This window comes from Typopeltis vanoorti, chromosome 17 (genome assembly GCF_054136105.1).
Source record: "Typopeltis vanoorti isolate ZY-2024b chromosome 17, IOZ_Tvanoo_1.0, whole genome shotgun sequence".
Classification (NCBI taxonomy): Eukaryota; Metazoa; Arthropoda; class Arachnida; order Uropygi; family Thelyphonidae; genus Typopeltis; species Typopeltis vanoorti.
The window spans coordinates 89,628,687-89,651,797 of NC_143565.1; the positions used below are offsets into that span (position 1 = coordinate 89,628,687).

The 23,111-nt window shown below is 37.8% G+C and overlaps 1 protein-coding gene across 5 annotated transcripts in view; it reads left to right on the forward strand.

The window, feature by feature from the left end:
- Nucleotides 1-23,111, forward strand: part of LOC150097613 (papilin-like) — a 1,184,257-nt gene that overhangs the window by 1,057,525 nt on the left and 103,621 nt on the right. For all 5 annotated transcript variants that reach the window (XM_090407770.1, XM_090407771.1, XM_090407772.1 and 2 more), the window contains one exon: nucleotides 14,789-14,959. In XM_090407770.1, coding sequence (XP_090263896.1) covers nucleotides 14,789-14,959 — 171 coding nt within the window. The remainder of the gene's footprint in view (nucleotides 1-14,788; nucleotides 14,960-23,111) is intronic.

A 23,111-nucleotide genomic window follows, 5' to 3' on the forward strand; every position in this document is an offset into this window, starting at 1 on the left:
GGAATGTGTTGCCTGATGGAGTGGTGGATGCCAGAACGGTCAATGAGTTTAAGGAGTGGTATGATAGACTTTGTGTTTCCTAGGAGGGACCTCCCTCGATGAGTCTTGATAGACTTGCGTTTCTTAGAAAGGATCTCCCACGATGAGTCTTTTGACTCCATAGACGCCTGAATAATAATAATAATAATGAACATTATACAGTCCTGAAACTGTCTTTGTTATCTGCCCCTGTACCCTTTCCAGTTAATTTATCCCCTTCAAATCATGGGGGGCCAAATCTGAGAACAATAGTCTAAGTGTGGTCTGATCAGGGTCTTATACAATGGAATGATAACTCTTTTCCTCCAGTATATCTCCAGTTTTATCTCTGCAGGTCAGTGTCCTTCTCATTATTGCAGCAATCCTTTGTGTTACCTTCACCACCTTTGCAATATGTCACTTGAATTTCAGGTTTTTGTCAATCATCAACCCCAGATCTCGTCTCCCCCTACTTCCTCCAGTATATCTCCTCCAATAGAGTATGCAGCGTCCCATCGATGTGCTTGAAGTTCTTGAGATTGTTGCTTGAAGTAGTATGAAAGAAGTTGTAGAGAGAAAAGATAGTGTGTGTGTGTGTGTGTTGCCTGGGCATGATTGTGACTACCTGAGCAGAAGAGCAGTCATATTGAATAACATAATAGCTAGAATGTGTCAGAAAAGAGGATTGGAATATGTAGATCGAAATGTTCTTGAAGAACCTCCCTTATCAATCAACTGATGTGTGGAGGGCTTCATACTGTATGAAAATGACTGAATCCATGCACAAGTGCTGCTGTGTAAAAGCAAAATTTTTATTGTATCGTGATACCTCTCAGCAGTCAATGAACAAGTCACACAGTGGCAAATATCTTCAAAGAAGAATGGTCCAATGACAGAAAGCTACTGTACCAGTAACTTTGGGTGAATGTAAAGGAATTTGTAGGATTGCATGTGGGTTTTTCATAGCCCATACCTGTCAATTGTAGGTATTCACAGCTCTGTTCAGGTGAAATTGAGCCTCTTCTCTCCACAAAATCATCCACAACTATGCAGCATCCCACTCCACTAGAGCAAGGAATGTTAAAGTGAATTTCAGTCGACTTTCAAAGTCATCTAGTTGCAACTCCTGTGTCAGGGTTATCTTGAGTGGGTAAAAATGCCAAAGCTTCTGTAGAATTTTCCATACAATTGTGTAAGGTACATCCATGTGTCTTGATACAGCATGTACACTACAGGAACCAAACACTGTTGTTCATGGCCTGTTCCACAATGGCAGTAGCAACTTCATTCACTAGTTGTGAACTGGTTTGTTTGTACCCTCTGCCAGGTCTAACTCCCAATGATCGTATTTCTTCAAAACAACTAATCATTCATTGCAGAGCACATTGAGAATGGACCTCATTGACATTTCTTCAGGTGACGAAATTCGCAGAGTGCAGCAACAGCAATGCAGTTGTTTAGGTAGTACAGCTTTACAAGCAAAGCACATTGGGGCAAGGTTAGTGTCATCATTGTGGATGGTATTTACAACCAGAAATACTATGTCCATCTTTTTAAACTCTCCTGGTGCCTGCTGAGTTGTGTGCTATGCAAATTCTATGCATTTAGTATTTATAACACCCCACAGTGGTGAAATTTGAAACTGCTTTTTCTCCCCCTTCATATATCACTTCCACATACAATGTATTCCTGCAAAGTTTTGCAGCATTTGGATCACTGGATGTCACTCTACAAGACTTTAAACAGGGATATTTTCATTTTGATTGCCCATTGGAGAGGGTGCTCGTGAGTCGAGCGCAGTGACATGTATAAGAAGAGCTCCTGATTGGGATAAGTTTTCTAGGAATAATTAAATATATATGAGTAATTGTTTGAGTAAGAGAGGCTGTAGATGTTGTACGCTACCGGTTTTATTAGTGTGGGGGATTTTTTTTGCCAAAACTTAATTACGAAATCGTTATTATTAGACTTAGTAACACCTGCAAGAAATGGCGGTGGATTGTCATTCCATGACTTTAATTTAGATTTCAGTCGTTTCATTAAGGGTGAGGTCTGTTATATGTATTCTTTCGATTACATAAATGATTTGTGGATATTTGGTGCAGACGGAAGGAGGGTGTGTGTGCGAAGTGGACCTGAACGAGGAATTGATGAATGCAAATATGAAATTGATGACAGAAAGTGTTAGTAGCGAGATTGTCATGGAAAAAAATTAGTGCACGTTTGAAAGAGAGGCAAAAAAATGTTAAAAAATCAGTAAAAAAGAAAAAGAGCGATTTGAAAACTGAAACGGATGTTAAAAGGGGTGAAAGTGAGGTGAGAGAGTGACAGAAGGAAACTGAGAGAACGAATGAAACTAGAAATGGCGTGATGCAGAAATCGAAAGTGAAAAAAATCGAAATAATGGATGATAGCGAAAAAAGAATGAATGATAGCTAAAGTTTGACGCATGTTGGACTGAAAGTATAGAAACAAAGAAGGATGAATGAGAGTGAAAGTGAGAAGGGGGGGGGTCGAGAGTTAGAAAGTTAGAAAAATTGAATGATAGAGAGGATGTGTCGCGAGATTCGGAAGTTGAATTGGATTGGATGAGGCAAGAAATGAAATGGATGCAGAATGAAATTAAGAAAATTTGAGTAAAAACGATTAAAATAAATAATGATGGCATGAAAGAGTTAACAAAAGATAAGTGAGTGGCATTGTATAGCGACTCCATTATTAAAGGTGTGCTGGAGGATAGAATGCACAAGGTATGTTTTCCAGGCACTAAAATGAATAGCGTGATTGAGGCATTGGATATGAGGCAGGAGCGAGCAAAAGAGTTAATAGTATTAATAGGTACGAATGATTTGAGAGAGGACAAAGAGTATGTCAGAATGGATATCAGGAAGTTGCTTAGAAGGATAAAAGAGAATAGTGTGACAGGAAGGGTAGTTAGCATGTTGCCTAGATATGACTGTGGTGAAATGAGGCGGAGAGCAAGGATTATGAATGATATGCTGGCTGAAATGTGTGAGGAGATTGGAGTACAGTTTGTTAATGTGTAGAATGAGTTTGAGGGATGAAGTGAGCAATATGGAAGCGATGGACTGCATTTGAGTGGTTATGGTGTGAATCGCTTGGAGAGACTGCTGCTGGAACGTAGAGAAGTGAATAGGGAGAATGAATCAGATTGAGTGGGAAGTGATGTGGAAGAGCAGGACAGTAAGACAGGAGAGATTGAAGAGGTGGTTATGAATGGGGAAGTGAGTGGTATGAGTACAGAAAATGAGAGAATGGGTGTGCAAGAGGAGCAGGGAAATGGGGAGGCTCAGGGTGGACAGGGGTACACAGCGTGAGAAAGGTGGATGCTCCAAGAGGAGGTAAAAGCATGTGTAGGAAGGAAAGGAATGGGATGACCAGGGATCAAGAGGAAACAGTTGGAATTGAAAAGGGTTTTAAAATAAAGAAGCATAAAGGAAAATGGCCCCAGTTGAGCATGGAGAGAGAGATCACATCGTGTGAGTGGTATCAGTGGAACTAGCTGTAGATCCAGAAATGAGCTGTTGTGTTTGTATACAAATGCTCTAAGTATAAGAAACAAAGCAGATGAAATGGTTGCACTAATTGCGTCTGTTCACCCAAAGATTGTCGGAATAAGTGAGACATGGTTGAAAGAGGATGACATACTGACAGGAATAGAGATGGAAGGGTATGATGTGTTTCGTGAGGACAGAAGGGGTAAAAAGGGAGGGGGGGAGTGCTATTGATGATAGAGAAAGAGTTACGTCCATATAAAGTAGAGATGCAAGAGGGAAATAGTGCCAGTGGTTTTGAGGCAGTATGGTGTGAGATAGAGGTGAATGGAATCAAATACTTGGTGGGAATGTTGTTATAGACCAGGTAATGTGGATGGTGGTGGTGATAATGAAATGTACAATCAAATTAGCCAAGTAAATAAGAAAAGGGTGATCATTATGGGTGATTTTAATTATGGCAATATAGACTGGAATGATGAGATAGCAACTGGAAGTAAAGAAAATGAGTTTCTTGAGTTTTTGAGGGATAACTACCTCAGACAGTATGTAACAGAGGGCACACGAGGATTGAGGGTCTTGGATTTGATCATCTCATCAGAGGATGTAATTATAAATGAGGTGTCAAATCATCCACCAATTGGTGAGAGGGACCATGAGGTGATTACCTGGGTGGTTGCCAGCAGTGGAAGAACCCCTGTAAAAAAAGGGTATATGTGGTACTACAAGGGGGGGGGGTGATTATGAAGAGCTCAGAAGACAGCTTGCAGGTGTAGCATGGAATGAGGAGTTAGTTGGAAAGTACAGCTTGGGGGATTTTCAAAAACTGTTTAGTAGATGCAATGTCTAAATGTATTCCAAGGGTGAGAAAGTTAAATAAGGTGTGTGTGTGAGATGGATGATGAATAAAGAGATTAAGCATGTGATACAGAGAAAAAGGGCATTGTCGAAGCAGCATAAGAGAAGTGGAAATAACCAATTCCATGAGGTCTACAAAGATCAAGCAAGGAGGGTGACTTAGTTGGTGAGGGTAGCTAAAGAGAGGTATGAACAGCAGTTGGCTAATGAAGCCAAAAAGAATCCTAAGGAGTTCTTTCGATATGTAGCCAGCAAAAGAAAGAATAATTATGGAAGAATGACAATGATTGGAGAAAATGGTATAAAGACAGCTGATGCAGAATGTGTGGTGGAGATACTTAATGAGCAGTTCATAAAGATCTTTCAATCTTGTGAATGTGACTTCATGGAGGGATTGAGAGAAGTTGATGATGGGGAGGAGAGATTGACTGTAGGTGAGCAAGAGGTGTATGGGGAGTTGAGTAAACTAAATGTTAATAAGGCTGTGGGACTTGATAATATATCACCATGTATTCTGAAGGAATGTGCCAGAGAGTTGACACCTGCCTTGGCATATTTTTTTAATATGAGTCTTGCACTCGGTCAAGTTCCTAAGGAGTGGAAGGAGGGCAAGATTGTGCCACTTCATAAAGGAAGTGATCGAACTGAAGCATCAAACTATAGGCCTATCTGTGTGTCAGGTGTTGTGGTTAAGTTGTTAGAGAAGCTTGTGAGAATTAGAATCCAGAGTTGGGTTGATAACAATGGTATTATCTTTGATGGATTTGCTAAAGGGAGGTCATGTTTTAGTGTTCTACTTACTTATTACAATAAAGTGACTGCTTCCTTGGACAGAGGAAAAGGATACACAGTAATATACTTGGATTTCACAAAGACTTTTGATAGAGTACCTCATGATAGGTTGACAGTCAAACTAGAGCAGATGGGGTTGGATATTAGATTGGTGCATTGGACTGGAGACTGGCTATCTGACAGGTATCAACAAGTTGTGTATGGGGGAGCGATATCCAAGAAAAGGAAAGTCACTAGTGGAGTGCCTCAGGGATCTGTTTTAGGTCCATTACAATTGAACTTGTATATTAATGATATAAGTGAAGATTTGGATGGAGATATTCAGTTGTTTGCAGATGATGCAAAGTTGGGACGAACCATGAAGTGTAGTGAAGATGTTGTGACCTTACAGGAAGACTTGAATAGATTGAGTGATTGGGCACGGAAATGGGATGTGAGTTCAATGTTGCAAAATGTAAGGTTTTAAAATTTGGAAAACAAAGATGGGATGCAGAATTTATGCTTGGTGAGAATATATTGTTGGAAGTAGAGGAAATAAGAGATCGGGGGGTGATAGTGGATGAGGATCTAAAATTTAGGGGACACATCGCCAAAATTGTGATGACAACACAAAGGCTTCTGGGAATGATGCGGAGGACCCTGACATGTAGAAGTTGGGAGATTCTTGTTCTGTTGTATAAGGCTTTGATTAGGCCACACACATGGACTATGGTGCCCAGATTTGGTCACCGGGTTTTCAGAAGGATGAAGAGATGTTGGAAAGGGTCCAAAGGAGACTGACTAAGGTAGTTTCTGATCTCTGGAATGTCGAGTATGAGGAACGATTGAGAAGATGTAATTTGCAGAGTCCACCAGACTCTGGTGATATGATAGAACCTACAAGTTGGTAAGGGGTTGTTATAGGATCAATGCTGGAGAAGTTTTACAGAGAATAGTGGGAGATCAGGGGAGAACCAGAGGTCATCCCTGGAAACTGTATAAAGAGGGTGTGAGTATGGAAGTGAGAGGCAGGTTTTTTTCGTGCAGAGTTCTGACTGATTGGAATGCCTTGCCTGAGAATGTGGTGTCTGCAAAGAGTTTGAATGTGTTTAAAACACAGTATGATGAGCTGTGTGTGTGATAAAAGGACCTCCCAGATGAGTCTTTGACTCCATGAGGTCTTGGGGTTGTAATAATAATAATTATTATATACATATTGCTGTGTTAGCAGTTTCTGGCACATAACATGTATATCCATAGGTGTGTAAATATTTTTAGTATATATTATCAAATAAAGCATTACAAAATAATTGCTTTACAAGCCTTCCCAAGTTATAGTTTAAAACTATTCTATTGTTAGTTGATATTTTGAAGTTTCCTGAGTTTTGAATAAGTTAAGTGAAATTGTGTAGATCCATATGGTTCACTTTTGTTGGCAGAGTTGTTTGTATAACTTACATAACATCAAAAAGAAGCTCTATGAAACAGTTTATACTGCTCTGCATTACTGTACAATAGAATACAGTTCAATGTAGTTTGGAACATTCTTGCAAGAATTTTCCAAAGAATGCAATGATAAAATTTCACCACTGCACAAAGGGATTCCAAAACTGAGAACAGTACCTCCAGAATGCAGTCACTAGGTTGAACAATATTTGCCCTTTGGTTGTAAAGATGTAAGTTCTCCATTTAGGACATGACAAAACCTTTAACACAAAGTTTGCAGGATTTTTCAGCTTGCTTGTTTGCATTAATAGTTTGCTCAAGCATCAGCGAATATCTGATTGTAAATGTTTGGTAGGACTACCATAATTAATTAATTAAAAAAAAAAAAAAAAACAGTTCTAATGGTCAATGGTGATGGTGATGTGGAGGCTGGATCTTGGAAGAGGAAAGCAACCAAAGATGTGCTACAGAGAATGTTTCAGAGTTATTGTTTAATTTATATGATAATGATATTGAGAAGCATAAATGGGGAGTACAACTGTTCACAGAAGCGTGAAAGTAACCACTGGAAATCCGTTATTTGCAGGATGTGCAATACACATTTTCTGGATGCAAAGTGGGCTTTAGTTGTGAAGAGTTAGTATGTAGATAAATGGACTACCAATTCAATAGTGCACAGTGTCGAGTTTTGAAACCTAGAAGGCAAGAACTGGGTACAGTCTTTCAGTTGGTTGGATACTTTGCAGGATATGGAGGAGACGAATTCCTGAAATTTAGGGACCACATTGTAAGAATTATGATGGGACACTGACATGTAGAATTAACCTCACTACTGGCCATGATGTGTATCTGCAATCATCAAAGCATGAATGTGAAGCAAGCCAATGAAATAACACAGATTCAGAGTGTAGGAGAGTTGATATATTTCACTAAGTTTCACCGAGTTAAAGAGACTATGTTTCCACTATGTAAGGTCATCAGGTTGCATTTTGGTTACACAGATCTGGTTATCTAGGTTGCATTCCACTCTAAGAAGCTGTCATTAGGCCACATTTGAATGACAAAGATTTGGTTCCATAGTTTCATCTCTTTCAAGTGTTACACATCAGGTCACATCTGGACTGCAGAAATATGGTTACCTAGTTTTCATCTCCTTGAAATTAAATAGCTTGTTAAAGAGATTGTATCTCCCACTTTAGAAGACCTTGATCAGACAACACACTATATAGATTTGGTTTCTTAGTTTGGACCTTTTCCAAATTAAGAGATTTGGAAAAGGTCCAGAGAAGAGAGATTTAGATAGTGACATAGTTCAAGGGAATGGCTTCTGAAGAGACAGTTACATTGAAGAGTAATATGATTCTGCCCCCTCTCTGAAAAATGTTATTACTGTAAGATGTATAAGGAAGGAGTGAGGAGAAGGTTTTTTTGCTTTGAGAGGATGGTGAGTGGGATTCATCTGGAAGGTGTGTTGATTGTGGGAACAGTGAATGAGTTAAAGATGCAATGATAATTTTGTTACATGGTCATAGTTTTACTACAATTGTTCCTGTTGCTTGTTCATGTTTGTTTCATAGTGGACTTTTCCTTGAATAGTAGCTTTTAACAAAATGGGCACTCATTAGTTGAACAACCTCTTCTTCATCTGTAACCCTCAAGAAATCTGCATTTAGAAGAGTTATTCTTTCATATTCATTCTTTCTTTTACTTGCGGCATATCGATAGAATTCTTGTGGGTTGTCTTTAGCATGCAGAACCAATTTCTTTTCACACTCAGACTTTGCTTTCTGTACAGTCTGAGAACAGTTGTTACTATTCTAGCCATCATCCTTTTCTTACGAATCTCTTGCTTAATATGATAACACATCCACAGGACTACTACCCTATTTATTCTTCGAACTCTCAGGATACATTCTGATATCGCATCATTAAGTATTGTTTAAATGCTTCCCATCCAGCAACCCATTCCACTGATTTCAGTATAGTGCTCAATTGGCCATAATTTCCTGCTTTGTAGTTAAACATGTAACCTTTTTTGAATAGAACATTCATAAACTTAGTCACTTCCCAAGTGAACACCGCATGATCACTGTCACCAACTGGAGACAGAATAGTTACATCTTTAACTGAAATGCCCTCTAATACTATAATCAAATCTAACACTCTTTGTCTTTGAGTTCCTTCTGTTGAATGCTGCTTGAGGAAGTAGTCTAGCAACAGCTCAATAAATTCAGGAGCAGGGTACAGCATTTTTCGGCAGAATAGAAAGGGAAAGCATGGTGGTGGAGTAATGCTTATGATAAGTGACTTATGTCCTCTAAGAGTGGAGGCTTTGGAAGCCAGTGACAATAACGATTTTGAAAGCATATGGTGTGAGGAAGAGATAGGCAAGACGGGATATTTAGTGGGGTGTTGCTACATACCAAGGGGCACAAAGGAATGTTTAGAAAGTTGAGGTTGACAAGTGCAAGAAGAATGATTGTTATGGGAGATTTTAACTACAGCAGTATAAATTGGGGAGAGGAAGATACATGTAGCAATAAGGGAATGGAATTTCTAGAATTCTTGAGGGACAAATATCTTAGTCAACATCTAATAGAGGGAACAAGAAGTTCAAGAGTTTTGGATTTGGCCATAGCATCAGAAGAGTTGATAATAAGTGAGATGACATCTCTCCTACCAGTTGGAGAGAGTGACCATGTGGTTTTGACTTGAAAGATGAATAAACATGCAGGAGTATCAAAGAGACAGGAACATATGTGGAATTATAAGGCAGGTTATTATAATCGTCTTAGACATCAACTTGGGTAAGTTTCATGGAGGGAGGAATTGGAAAGCTGGGATATCATTAGTGCTTGGGAAATTGTGAAGGAATATTTGTTAGCAGCAATAGTAAGCTGTAATTATTATTATTATTATTATTATTATTATTATTATTATTATTATTATTCAGGCCTCCATGGAGTCAAAAGACTCATCAAGGGAGGTCCTTCCTAAAAAACACAAAGTCTATCAAGACTCATCGAGGGGAGGTCCCCCCTAAGAAACACAAAGTCTATCATACCACTCCTTAAACTCATTGACCGTTCTCGCTCTCACCCCTCCATCAGCCAATGCATTCCATGGTTCAACCACCCTCCATGGAAAGAAACAACTCCTCACCCTCTTGCTCACAGATTCCTTTCATAACTTCCAGGGATGGCCTATTGTCATCACTCCTTCCCGCTGTTCAACCAAGCGAAAGAACTCCCCAGTGTCAACCTTGTAACCACCTCTCAACAGTTTAAAAGTCTCAATCATATCACCTCTCCTTCTTCTATCCACCAAACTCTGCAGTCCACATTCTCTCAGCCGATCCTCATAACTAACATGGTATAGTCCTGAAACCATCTTTTTATCTGCCTTTGTACCCTTTCCACAGTTAATTTATCCCCCTTCAAATCCTGGGGACCAAATCTGAGAACAATAGTCCAAGTGTGGTCTGATCAGGGTCTTATACAACGGAATGATAACTGTTTTATCTCTGCAGGTCAGCGTCCTTCTCATTATTGCAGCAATCCTCTGTGTTACCTTCACCACCTTTGCAATATGTCCCCTAACACTCTTTGTCTTCAAGTTCCTTCTGTCAAATGCTGCTTGAGGAAATAGTCTTGCTCAAGACTACTTCCTCAAGTAGTCCACAGTCAATAAATTCAGGAGTGAAGGAGTAATCCACGAGTGAAGAAGAAGAGAATACAATTTGGTGTAAAGTGGATGACAAACTGGAACTGCTGTTGAAAAATAGGTTATGTAAGAGATAAGGAGAGGGATGAAGAGCAGATGCATGAAGAATATAAGACACAGGTCAGGAGAGTGACTAGTATGGTATGGAAGGCGAAACTGGAATCTGAGAAGAGATTGGCCCTAAGATCCAAAGAAAATCCTAGGGAATTTTTTAGCTATGTGGCCAGTAGGAGGAGAAATGATTATGGAAGAATGACATTGTAGGATAAAAATGGGAATAGAGTGACTGATGCAGAGGGGATGTATTTCATCCTGGAGGAGTAAATTTTAATACTAGAGGCATAGGGCAGGTTCGAGGTTTAGAGATGCAGGAGGAGAACATGTTCCAAATACTGAGTACTCTGGATGTTAGTAAAGATGTGGGACTGGATGGTATTTCACCACGAGTTTTGAGAGAATGTGCTAAGGAACTGACAGCTCTTTTCACCTGGCTTTTCAATGAAAATCTGGCTATGGGAAAGGTGCCCAGGGAATGGAAAGAAGGTAAGATAGTGCCATTGCATAAAAAAGGGCAGTAGCAGACTGGAAGTGTCTAATTATAGGCCCGTTTGTGTGTCATCAGTAGTTGTTAAGATCTTGGAAAAATTAGTTAGGGACTGTATACAACATTGGGCAGATGAGGGTAATGTTGGTAATCTCTGAGAGTCAACATGGATTTAGAGCAGTAGATGAGGGAAAGGCATATATTGCCATTTTCTTGGATTTAGCAAAGTCATTTGACATGATAAGCTGATATTTAAGTTGCAGCCCATGGATTTGGATCTCAGGTTGGTCAACTGGATTCAGGATTGGCTGTCCGATAGGTATCAGAGAGTTGTGTATGGTGGGGCAGTTTCAAGAGGCAGAGGGTTACAAGTGGGGTTCCACAGGGCTCAGTGCTGGGACCTATATTGTTTAACCGTTATATCAATGACATTGTCAGTGGATATTCAGTTGTTTGTGGATGATGTAAAGCTGGGAAGGTTATTAGTAATAGTGCAGATGTGGTAGTCATGCAAGAAGATTTGAATAAGCTATGATGGGCAAATGAATGGGGATGACGGTTTAATGCAACAAAATGTAAGGTCATGTTGTTTGGGACACATCGATGGGACACTACATATTCTATTGGAGGAGATATACTGGAGGAAGAAGGGGAAACAAGATATCTGGGGTTTATGATTGATAGAAACCTGAAATTCGAGGGACATATTGCAAAGGTGGTGAAGGTAATACAGAGGATTGCTGCAATAATAAGAAGGACACTGACCTGCAGAGATAAAAGAGTTCATTCCATTGTATAAGTCCCTGATCAGACCACACTTAGACTATTGCTCTCAGATTTGGTTCCCAGGATTTGAAGGGGATAAATTAACTGTGGAAAGGGTATAGAGGGATAACAAAAACAGTTTCAGGGGACTGTATTTGGATCAGCTGAGGGAATGTGGACTGCAGAGTTTGGTGGATAAAAGAAGGAGAGGTGATATGATTGGGAATTTTAGACTGTTGAGAAGTGGTTACAGGGTTGACACTGGGGAGTTCTTTCGCTTGGTTGAACAGTGGGAAGGAGTGATGAAAAGGGGCCATCCCTGGAAGTTACCAAAGGAAACTGTTTGCAAGAGGGTGAGGAGTGGTTTCTTTGCATGTAGGGTGGTTGACCAGTGGAATGCATTGCCTGATAGAGTGGTGAGAGCTAGAACGGTCAATGAGTTTAAGGAGTGGTATGATAGACTTGTGTTTCCTAGGAAGGACCTCCCACATAGAGTCTTTTGACTCCTTGGAGGCCTAAATAATAATAATAATAATAATTCTTCTCATGAGATTTTACTGCTTCCCAATAAATATTTGGATAATTAAAGTATTCCATTATGATTATTCTTTTCACACTCATCTTTTCTATTTGGTGATGCATTTCTTCATCACTAGCAACTGATCCACTAGGTTTGTAACAACACCCCACTATGTAATTGATCTTCTTAGATTCCACACCACAACAATATTTCACTGACACATGAAATATTGTTAGCACTAGTACTACAATCATAGGTCTCAACTGTAACTGGATTCAAGTCATCTGATATCATTGGCAGCATGCCCCCTCCTCTCCTATCCTTCCTAAAAATATTGTATCTGCTACACTCAATACTAGTTAATATATCTGATTCTGATATCCAGATCTCGCTAATGCCTATAGTATGAGGTCCCAACGTATTGACCAAAGCAACAAACTCTATTCCTTTGTTTCTGATACTTCTAGCATTTGTGTAAGACATAATAAGCTACCTGTATGTTCCTTTGTATACTCTTGTCTGTAGTCTGCATAATACAGTTAGACAACTTGCAGATCTCTTATCTTCTCTAGTGTCTTATATATATATATATATGCAGTTATCTTTGCACATGTTTGATGGGTCCGAACAGACAAAGACAAAGTTGAAATTGTTCTCTCCTCATAATCATTTCCATCACTAACACTATTATATAAACATTGTCACTCTTACACATAGATTCTTGCCGCCACCCCCCCATTTATAATTTAGTTTCTCTTACTCTCTATGTTCGGTCTCGCACCAGTTTTTAGTTTTTCAAGACTCCTGATACCAAATGCATTCAAGTGTAGGCTATCCCTCTTATACAAATCTAATTTCCCTCAAACTCACTCCACACATCCAAAAACTTGCATCCATTCCATCTACGTAGCCTATGCACCAAATTGTTTGCCATCATAGCCCTTTTTCTTAATTAATTTTTACCATATTGAAGTAATATACTTATGATTTTCACTTTCTTACTCGTTACTCTTGCTTCTACCAAAACTTTTTTCATATCCTCTATCATACTGAACTCATCACTAGTTAAGTCATTAGTACCAACTTCATTTGTGATCCTGTTTACTTTTCTTTTCTGTTTTTGAATGGAATGTGCTATATTTTTAATTTTTGCTCTGGGAAAACTTGAAGTTATAACTTGTTCATCAACAGCATGTTTTATGATAGAGTCACCATACCAAATGATATCCTGCTTTTCACAATCAACATTACTTGCCTGATTTTCGTTACTTACTAACTTACCTGATTCCATGCTTTGTTGTTTCTTATCCTCCCTATGTTTATTCAAGCGCTGCTCAACTTTTTGTACGTCCTGAGTCATCTCTCTCTCTCTGATAATCTGCTTTAACTTCGCCATTTTGGAGGTTAATTCATTTTCAATAACCTCCTCAATATCTTCAATATCCTGCTTAGCAGGACAAGCATTCTTATTCTTGAATTCGCTGCTCTTCTTAACATTACATTTCTTGTGTGTTTTTGGGCACCATTTTAAACTATATTTATATTGCAGTATCTTAAGAAAAATATATTATAAAACAATAAATACACTAAGTTTTAAAAGAGGTAAACCGTGAGTAGACATATTGGTACACAATAAATAACAGAAAAAACTCACGTAGAAAGATTTTTTATTAGTATAATTTTCACCTGTGTGTCACAGGCATCTTCAGTACATTAAGCTCAAAATTAAACACTAACTTACAAGATTATTTATTAGTATAATTTTCGCCTGTGTGTCAGTTAGTGTTTAATTTTGAGCTTAATGTACTGAAGATGCCTGTGACACACAGGCGAAAATTATACTAATAAATAATCTTTCTACGTGAGTTTTTTCCGTTATTTATTGTGTACCAATAAATACACTAAAAACATGGAAATGTAGACTAATATAGTATAAAACACTACTTTTCTAAGAGGAAAAACACAATAAAATAGATAAAAGTCACCATAATTCGTACCATATAGTATATGGTACAAATAGTGGCACATATTATTCAATAATGATGATATTCCATGTCACTGGATAAAGCTATCTAGATGAATGGATGAGTCATTTATCTAGATGGTAGGTGTTTTGCATCTTATTATATTATTTTACAAGAATCAGGTTTAATATTAAATTGATAATGGTCAATTCATATTTGTTTTATGCATAATGGTGTTGTGTGTTTGAGCGAGGGAAGGAGGACTATCACCAGTAACTATAATACTGTTTAGAGGGGAGGGAAAATTAAAGGATTAAGCAGGCTCAATAAAAGTGATCTAGTAGCACAACTCTGATTTTACCACTCAAATAGGGGCACATAATCATGGATGTGATTTTGGGCGACTTTTTGTGCATTGATTTAACTGATACCATAGCCTCTAAAATTATACACAGCATAATATGGTTTATATAAAATAAAATATCTTTGTTGTGTTTCTGTAAGCTGAAAATTATAATTGAATTAGTCAATATGGAATTCAAATATGTAAACAAAAAGTGCTAATTACCTCATCCTTAGGAAGAGGTATATTATTTTAATGAATAAAATAACTTTTTATTTTTTATATCTATGTTATTGCAACTTTTTTTTTATTAATTTTTAGTCAGAAAACCAGGACGCTGCCCTGCTATAGTAATAACATCAGACACAGCAATTCTAGGACCATCTAATTCTGAATGCCCTGATCGTTGTCATATAGATGCAGACTGCAGTGAAGATCGTAAATGCTGCTTTAGCGGATGTGGACACATATGCATGGATCCTTCAAGTGAAGGTAAAGTTATCATTAATGCAGTAATTAATATGCACCCAAGTTAATGTGCATTTCTAACAGTGAACTAGTCATCTTTTAAAAATTTTGAGAGAAGCAGTTGTCTTCTAAGAATATAGAGATTACCTTTTGAAAGGCAAAGTTTTGCCTTTCAAAGATTCAGTATTTCTCATAAACTGATTCTTTAAATATATAGCTGTTTGTGATGCACTTATATTTTGAAGTCACATGATAAGCACTGCAATTAAACACATTAAATAATAAAATATTTGAGTCTCTTGGCAGAGTATTGTCGATACGAAGATGCTGAGAACTGAAATTGTGAACTAAAATTAACTTTTTGACTTGATCTGTGAATTTACGGATTTTTTTTTAATCTTACAAATTTAAAGTTCTTGTCAAATACCCATGTATTATTTTATCACTGACACCATCATAAAGTGTTAGCATTCATTGCATTTCTATACCATATGAAAAGTTGTTGGTATGCAGTCAGTATTGCTGATTTCTATGAGAACTGTTATTAATATCTTGAAAACTTGGCTTTTAAGACCTCTAGGGTAGAGGTAATTTATTTCTTATCACTCTTATTTTTTTATTATTAACATCGGCCTTCCATGGAGATAAAAGACTCATCATGGCAAATCTACACTCTCACACAAAAAGATCACTTTAACTGTGCCTTAAACCACCCATTCAGAGTTTCTGCACTCATGAAGCTCTCATGCATTTTACTCCACCAACTAACCAACCAACCAACCACTCTCTATGCAAAGAACCTCCTCCCTCCCTTGCTCACACATTCCTTATACAACTTCCAAAGATGGCCTTTTTCTACCCATCTTCCTCTTTTCTATGAAAAATCTCCACACCGATCTCGTTAATAGGTTGTTATGAGATTGGTGTGGAGATTTTTCATAAAAATCTTTTCATAAAAGCTCTGAAAATTGCATTCCTCCATTTATGTTCATATTCCACATTCCAAAGTTTTGCCAATACTTTATTGATTATTTTTTGGACTTTGTCTCTATAATATGCTCATGCCCTTGAAAACCAGCAAACTAGATCTGTGAACAGTAGTTGTATGTAACCTGAACAAGACTGTATATGACATAACCATAACTGCTTTGAATCAGAATGTTACATTTAATTCGTCATAATCTATTGTATGTCCTCACAATTTCAGCAACGTGATTCTTAATCTTCATGTCTTTGTTTACTACTACTCTAAGCTCTCTCAACTGGTTGAATGAGGATGACATCCTGATAGGAATAGAGATGGAAGAGTATGATGTATTTTGTTAAGTTACAAAGGGTAAAAAAAAAAAGGGAGGTTGAGTGCTATTAATAATAGAAAAAGAGTTACATCCATATAAGGTAGAGATATGAGAGGGAAATAGTGGCAGTGGTTTTGAGGTATGGTGTGATGTAGAAGTGAATAGAATGAAATACTTAGTCAAATGTTGCTATAGACCTGGTAATGTGGATGGTAGTGACCATGGAATGTATAATCAAATAAGCCAAGCAAATAAGAAAAGGGTGATCATTATGGATGATTTTAATTACAGCAATATAGACTGGGATGATGAGATACCAACCGTAAGTAAAGAAAATTAGTTTCTTGAGTTTTTGAAGGACAACTACCTCAGGCGGTATGTAAAAGAGGGCACATGAAGATTTAGGGTCTTGGATTTGATCATCTCATCAGAGGATGTTATTATAAATGAGGTGTACAATCACCCTCCATTTAGTGAACGTGACCAATGAAGTCATGACTTATTTTTCATGGTATTAACAACACCGCACACACTTTTATCACAAAGATGTTTTATTAACGCTTATATTTCACTAATTTTCAACTCTGCATCATCAGAGCACAACACACTTGTATATGCGACAGTGAGTGAGTGAAACAATATAATTGCAAAAAACAAAAGATCTAAAGTCCTATTTTTGGCGCCCTCTAACGGGAAAAAAAAAAAAAAAAACAGCAGCTATCCAGGAGTTTTTCTTAGGATAACCGTCTCCCAAATTTTTGACAAATTAATGCAACCATATTTGTTAAGGTTGGGAGAATTCTTCAAAGCCATTGCTGACTCAAAAAAATAATCTTTCAGATCTATAACGACTCCTAAATAGCACATTCGTTTTCCTCCATCTAATCCTGTGTGAAGGAGTGTCCAAAGCATGGTCTGCCAGTCCGACTTGCCATAGTAATAGTAGCAAATGTATCTTTCATGATCTTCCTGTTTGCCCATAATAGGCCAAGTCACAGTCACATGGAACTTCATACACTCCTGGGTGTGCTAAAGGGTGAAGTTTATCCTTAGGCAAGCGGATCAGAGTTGCCAGCTTGACATGAGGTTGGAAGGTGGTGCGAAGGCCATGTTTCAACAATACTTTGGCTATCTTTTCCGATGTACCTCTGATATAGGGAATAGAAATGGTCGTGTTGTATTCTTGTGTATTAGGGGAGGGCAGAGTAATGGGCCTATGTAGTATTTTATCTATTTTGTAGGGATTGTAGCCATTGGCTAAGAACGTATGGCCCAGGTATTGGAGTTCAGTGGTCAGAGCTGTATCGTTAGAACAAATGGCTCTGGCTCTGTGTGTAAGTGTTTTTAAAATGCCGTACTGTTGGACTGGATGATGATGCGATTGTTTATGTAGGTATCTTCCTGTGTGTAGGCTTTCTGTAAATAGAAAAAGATAGTGATCCATCTGAAAGGTGGGTGACTAATGTGTCAAGAAATGGTAAACAGTTATTTGATTCTTTTTCTACTCTGAAGTGAATTTTGGGGGTGTTGGCTGTTTAGGTAGGTGACAAAAGCATCCAAAGTGTCTTGTCCATGGGGCCAGATGGCAAACACATCATCTACATAGCGTAACCACACTTGTGGCTTGTATGCAGCTGTGGTAAGTACTTTGTTTTCAAAGTGTTCCATGTAAAAATTTGCTAACGGGGAGAGGGGGGGGGAACCCATAGCAGTACTATTAATCTGTTTGTAGAATTTTCCTCTCCATGTAAAGTACCTGCATTCATGGTAAATTGAAATAATTCAAAAATATCTGGGGGAAATTTAGACTTGATAAAATCAAGAGTGTCTATAAGTTGTACATTGGTAAATAAGGATATGACATCGAAACTAACCATTATGTCTGAATATTTTAGGATTAGATTTTTAATCAGTGTTTTGAAATGGACTGAATTTTTTACAAAGGTAGAGGAGTTGCCAGTAGGCAGGGGGGGGCAAGCGACTTGGCTAAATGCTGGGCCAGTTTATATGTGGGACTATCTATGCTATCGACTATGGGGCATAGAGGGATATTAGTTTTGTGGATTTTTGGTAATCCATAAATACGGGGTGGTTTAACATGGATTGGTTTTATTTTCCTGATGATTTCTTTGGGCTGTGATGTCACTTTTTTCAGTAATTTTCGGACTTTTTTTTTTCTTTTGAGACATCGTAGGGTCTCGATGTATAATTTGATATGTGGAACTGTCGCATATGAGATCTTGCATTTTACTGTTATACTCTTCTTTATTCATGATAAATGTTGCATTTCCTTTATCGGCTTTTGTAATAAAAGTATACAAAAGAACTTACGTGGCACATTGCTTTTTTGGAGGCTTAGCCTTATTTAGAATACTTGCTATACCTAGTCGCACATTATTGGCCATTGCTGGCGGAAGATCGCTGATACCCCGTTCTACTTTCATCATAATTTCTAGTTTAGGAATTTGTTTGGGCGTGATAGCAAAGTTATGTCCTAGACTGAGAGCGTTCTTGGCTTCTTCAGTCAGTGTTTCCGACGATAGGTTTACGCCCACGTGGTCTCGTCAAAGTTGCGATCAGGACTTCATATGTTGCCGCTGTTGTAGGATTTCATATTTCTTTAGGTGTTTGCTTTTTATTTTTGTGAATTCTTTTTTTGATGCAACTTCGGAGATGTGCTGTAGGACAGTCCATATTTCAGGATTTAACACGTTGATTAGTTCTTGTTGTAGAGCTGTGATAGAGCTGTTTAGCTTACTAAGCTCTATGCGAGTAGTGGCAATTTGCTCTCGAAGAAGCGCTAAACTCGCCCGTCAATAAATATGATGTGCCTTTGCCGATTGTAACTTTTCTTTGAATTTCAGAAAAGATGGAATGATATCGTTGTCGTGGCATCGTTTAAGGAAGGCTAACTTGTTCATTTTTCTGGATAATTTCAGTTTCAACTTTTTGAGTCAGCAATGGCTTTGAAGAATTCTCCCAACTTTAACAAATATGGTTGCATTAATTTGCCAAAAATTTGGGAGATGGTTATCCTAAGTAAAACTCCTGGATAGCTGCTGTTCTTTTTTTTTTTTTTTTTTTTTTGTTAGAGGATGTCAAAAATAGGACTTTAGATCTTTTGTAATTATATTCTTTCACTCACTCACTGTCGCGTATACAAGTGTGTTGTGCTCTGATGATGCTGAGTTGAAAATCAGCAAAATATAAGCATTAATAAAACATCTTTGTGATAAAAGTGTGTATGGTGTTGTTAATACCGTGAAAAATAAGTTATGAATAACCATCAACACCTAAGCTTATCTGTTAGAGTGACCATGAAGTGATTACTTGGATGGTTGGAAGCAGTGTGAGGACTTCTGTAAGGAAAGGATGTATGTGGAACTACAAGGCTGGTGATTATGAAGAGTTCAGGAGACAGCTTGCAGGTGTAGCATGGAATGAGGAGTTTGGTGGAAAGGAGATCAGTGCTCCTTGGGTGATATTCAAGAACTGCCTAGTAGAAGCAATGTCTGAATGTATTCCAAGAGTCAGAAGATTAAATATGGTAGGTATGAAATGGATGAATGAAGAGGTAAAGCATGTGATACAGAGGAAAAAGGCATTATGTAGGCAACATAAGATGAGTGGTAATAATCAATTCCATGGGGATTACAAAATAAAGGCAAGGAGAGTGACTTGGTTAGTAAGTATAGCAAAAGTGAAGTAAGCACAAAGAACCACCTAAAAATTTTTAGGAAGTTCTTTTGATATGTAGCCAGCAACTAAAAGAATGATTATGGAAGGATGACAATGATTGGAGAAAATGGTATAAGAACAACTGCTGCAGAGAATATAGTTGAGATATCTCTAGAAACACTAAAGAGGATCCAAAGATGAATAACCAAAGTGATATCAGGACTCAGGAGTGTTGGCTGTGAAAATGGTTTGAGAGAATGTTAATTACAGAAGTTATTAACAGTTATTTTCCTCCTCTCCACCAATTACAAGTTATTGGTGGAGAGGAGGAAAAGAGGAGATATAATAGAGACCTTCAAATTAGTTAAGGGATTCTATCAGATTAATACAGAAAAAATTATAAAAAGAGTGGATGTTAAGATGGGAAGAATGAGAGGCCATCCCTGGAAGTTGTATAAAGATAGGTGAAGAAGGATGTAAGAAGTAGATTTTTTACATGGAGAATGTTAGTGAGTGGAATGCATTGCCCGTGTGCTGTGAGTACAGGTAGTGTAAATAACTTCAAAGCTCAGTATGATAGACTTGTTGCTGTTTGAACGGGCCAAGTACGATGAGTCTGTTGACTCCGTGGAGGTTCCCAAATATTAATAATAACATTAATAATATTTAATGAGCAGTTTATAAAGGTCTTTCATTCTTGCGAATGTGACATCATGAAGAGTTTTAGACAGTGGATGATGAGCAGGAGAGACTGACTGTAAGTGAGCAAAAGGTATAAGGGGAATTGATCAAACTTGATGTTAATGACTGTGGGACTTGATGATGCATCACCATATATTTTTGAAGGAATGTACTAGAGAGTTCACAATTGCATTGACATATTTTTTTAATATGAGTATTACATTCAGTTGAGTTCCAAAGGAGTGGAAGGAAGGCAAGATTGTGCTGTTTCGTAAGGGACGTGACAGAACTCAAGCATAAATCGACAATAACAATAGTCATGAACATGTATTGAAGAGGCTAGTGAGAACCAAGATCCATAATTTGGTTGACAACAGTTGTATTATCTTTGATGGACAGCATGGGTTTACAAAAGGAAGGTCATGTTTTAGTAATTTACTTACTTACGTACTGCAATGAGGTGACAGTTGCATTAGATGAAGGAGATAGATGCAGTGGTATACTTAGACTTTGCAAAGTCTTTTGATATATTATCTCATGATAAGTCGATAGTTAAACTAGAGTGGATGGGATTGGATATTAGATTAGTGCATTGGATTGAAGATAGGCTATCTGACAGGTATCAGCAAGTTGTGTATGGATGAGCAATACTCCAGAAGAGGAAAGTCACTAGTGGTGTGCCTCAGGAGGACTGTTTGAGGACCATTGCTGTTTAACCTGTATGTTAACACGTTTGCTGCCAACTACAAGTATACTCGTAGTTCGTATATGAGCTTCACAAGCCAACTACAAGTATACTCGTATGTCGATTTACTGACCTCCTATGCCAAACACGAGTTAACCCTTAGTATAATTACCTTAATTTGGACCCTTGGATTCTGAATAAAGCGGAGAGCACGTCTGGGGACTTGATAGAAGGGAAATAATTTCAACTAAAATATAGTATATTATGTATGTGCCTCAGAAGCCAACTACGAATATACTCGTATGTCGATTACCAACCTCCTATGCCAAGCACGAGCTAATCCGTAGTATAACACGTAATTTGTAAATCAATTTAAAACTGATAAAAATCAATAAAAATAATAAAATGAAATCAATAAAATAAAAACCAATTTATTCAAATTACGAATGATACACTTCAAAACAATTTTCCACGCAGAATGGTGGTTTTTCCTGGCAAACAGGACAGTAATAACGTGTTTCGCATCGTTGTTTGTTTCGTGTACATACTCGGCATGGCTTTGTCGGCAAATATTTTTTTCTGTAGGTGGTAAAATTTCCAAATAATGACGATCCTGAATCCTGCTGATAATCTGTGATGCTGTAAGCTTATCCATTCCAACAAAAACTAAGATAAATTGATCTCTAAATTTTAATGCAGTCATTGCATTTCCAGTAATTATATTATAAAATGTATGCACTTTTTGAATGTATATATCAAGAATGCGTATTGCCAATTTCTTTGGCCATCTAACTGTCTTTCGTAAGGGGGAATAGAAAGAAAGCATTTGATCAGAAAGATCGATGCCTGACATACCCAAATTATAGCCCCTAACGATATTTGGTTTTAATTGAATTTTACCATTCTGATTTTTTGTATTAACCATTTAAAATTTGTGCATATCTGAAATGGAAAGAACTTTCCTCTTATCCTTCCATTTGCGATGATGAATTCATTAAATTCATCATCGCTCATATTAGCATAAACTTCTAATTCTTTATCAGTAAGTTTTCTTTTACTGGTCATGGCGAAACTGAAGGTTTTTAGAGACTAGATACAATAAACACATTCATCAGCGCATATAATATATGGGTGGGGGTGATACAAGATTACTCGTAGTTGCCGTATGAAACAAAATTCTGTCTGGTAAGCCGGCTACGAGATTACTCGTAGTGACCTTGGAGACGCGAAAGCGCTTGGCATGTGGGAACAAACTATGCCCGACGAGCGTGGCAGCGAACGTGTTAATGATATTGGAGAAGATTTGAATGAGGGTATATAGTTGTTTGCAGATGATGCAAAGTTGGGGTGAACTATGAGGAGTAGAGCAGATGGTCAAGCCTTACAAGAAGACTTGAATAGATTATGTGAATATATTGCTATGATTGTGAGTTCAACATAACGTATTCTGGGAATGATGAGGAAGACACTTACTTGTAAAAGTAAGGAAATTCTGGTTCCATTGTATAAGGTCTTGACTATTGCATGCAAATGTGGTCACCTGGTTTTCAATAGGATGAAAAGATGTCGGAAAAGGTCCAGAAATGACTCGAATATGAGGAATGGTTGCGAAGATGCAATTTACAGAGTCTAGTGGATAAGAGGAAGAGGAGTGATATGATAGTTACCTACAAGTTAGTAAGGGGTTGTTATAGGAATAATTTTGATTAGGTTTTACAGAAAATGGTGGGAGATCAGGTGAGAACCAGAGGTAATCCCTGGAATCTGCATAAGGAGAGTGTGAGCAAGCGAGTGAGAAGCAGGTTTTTTGAATGAAGAGTTGTGAATGATTGGT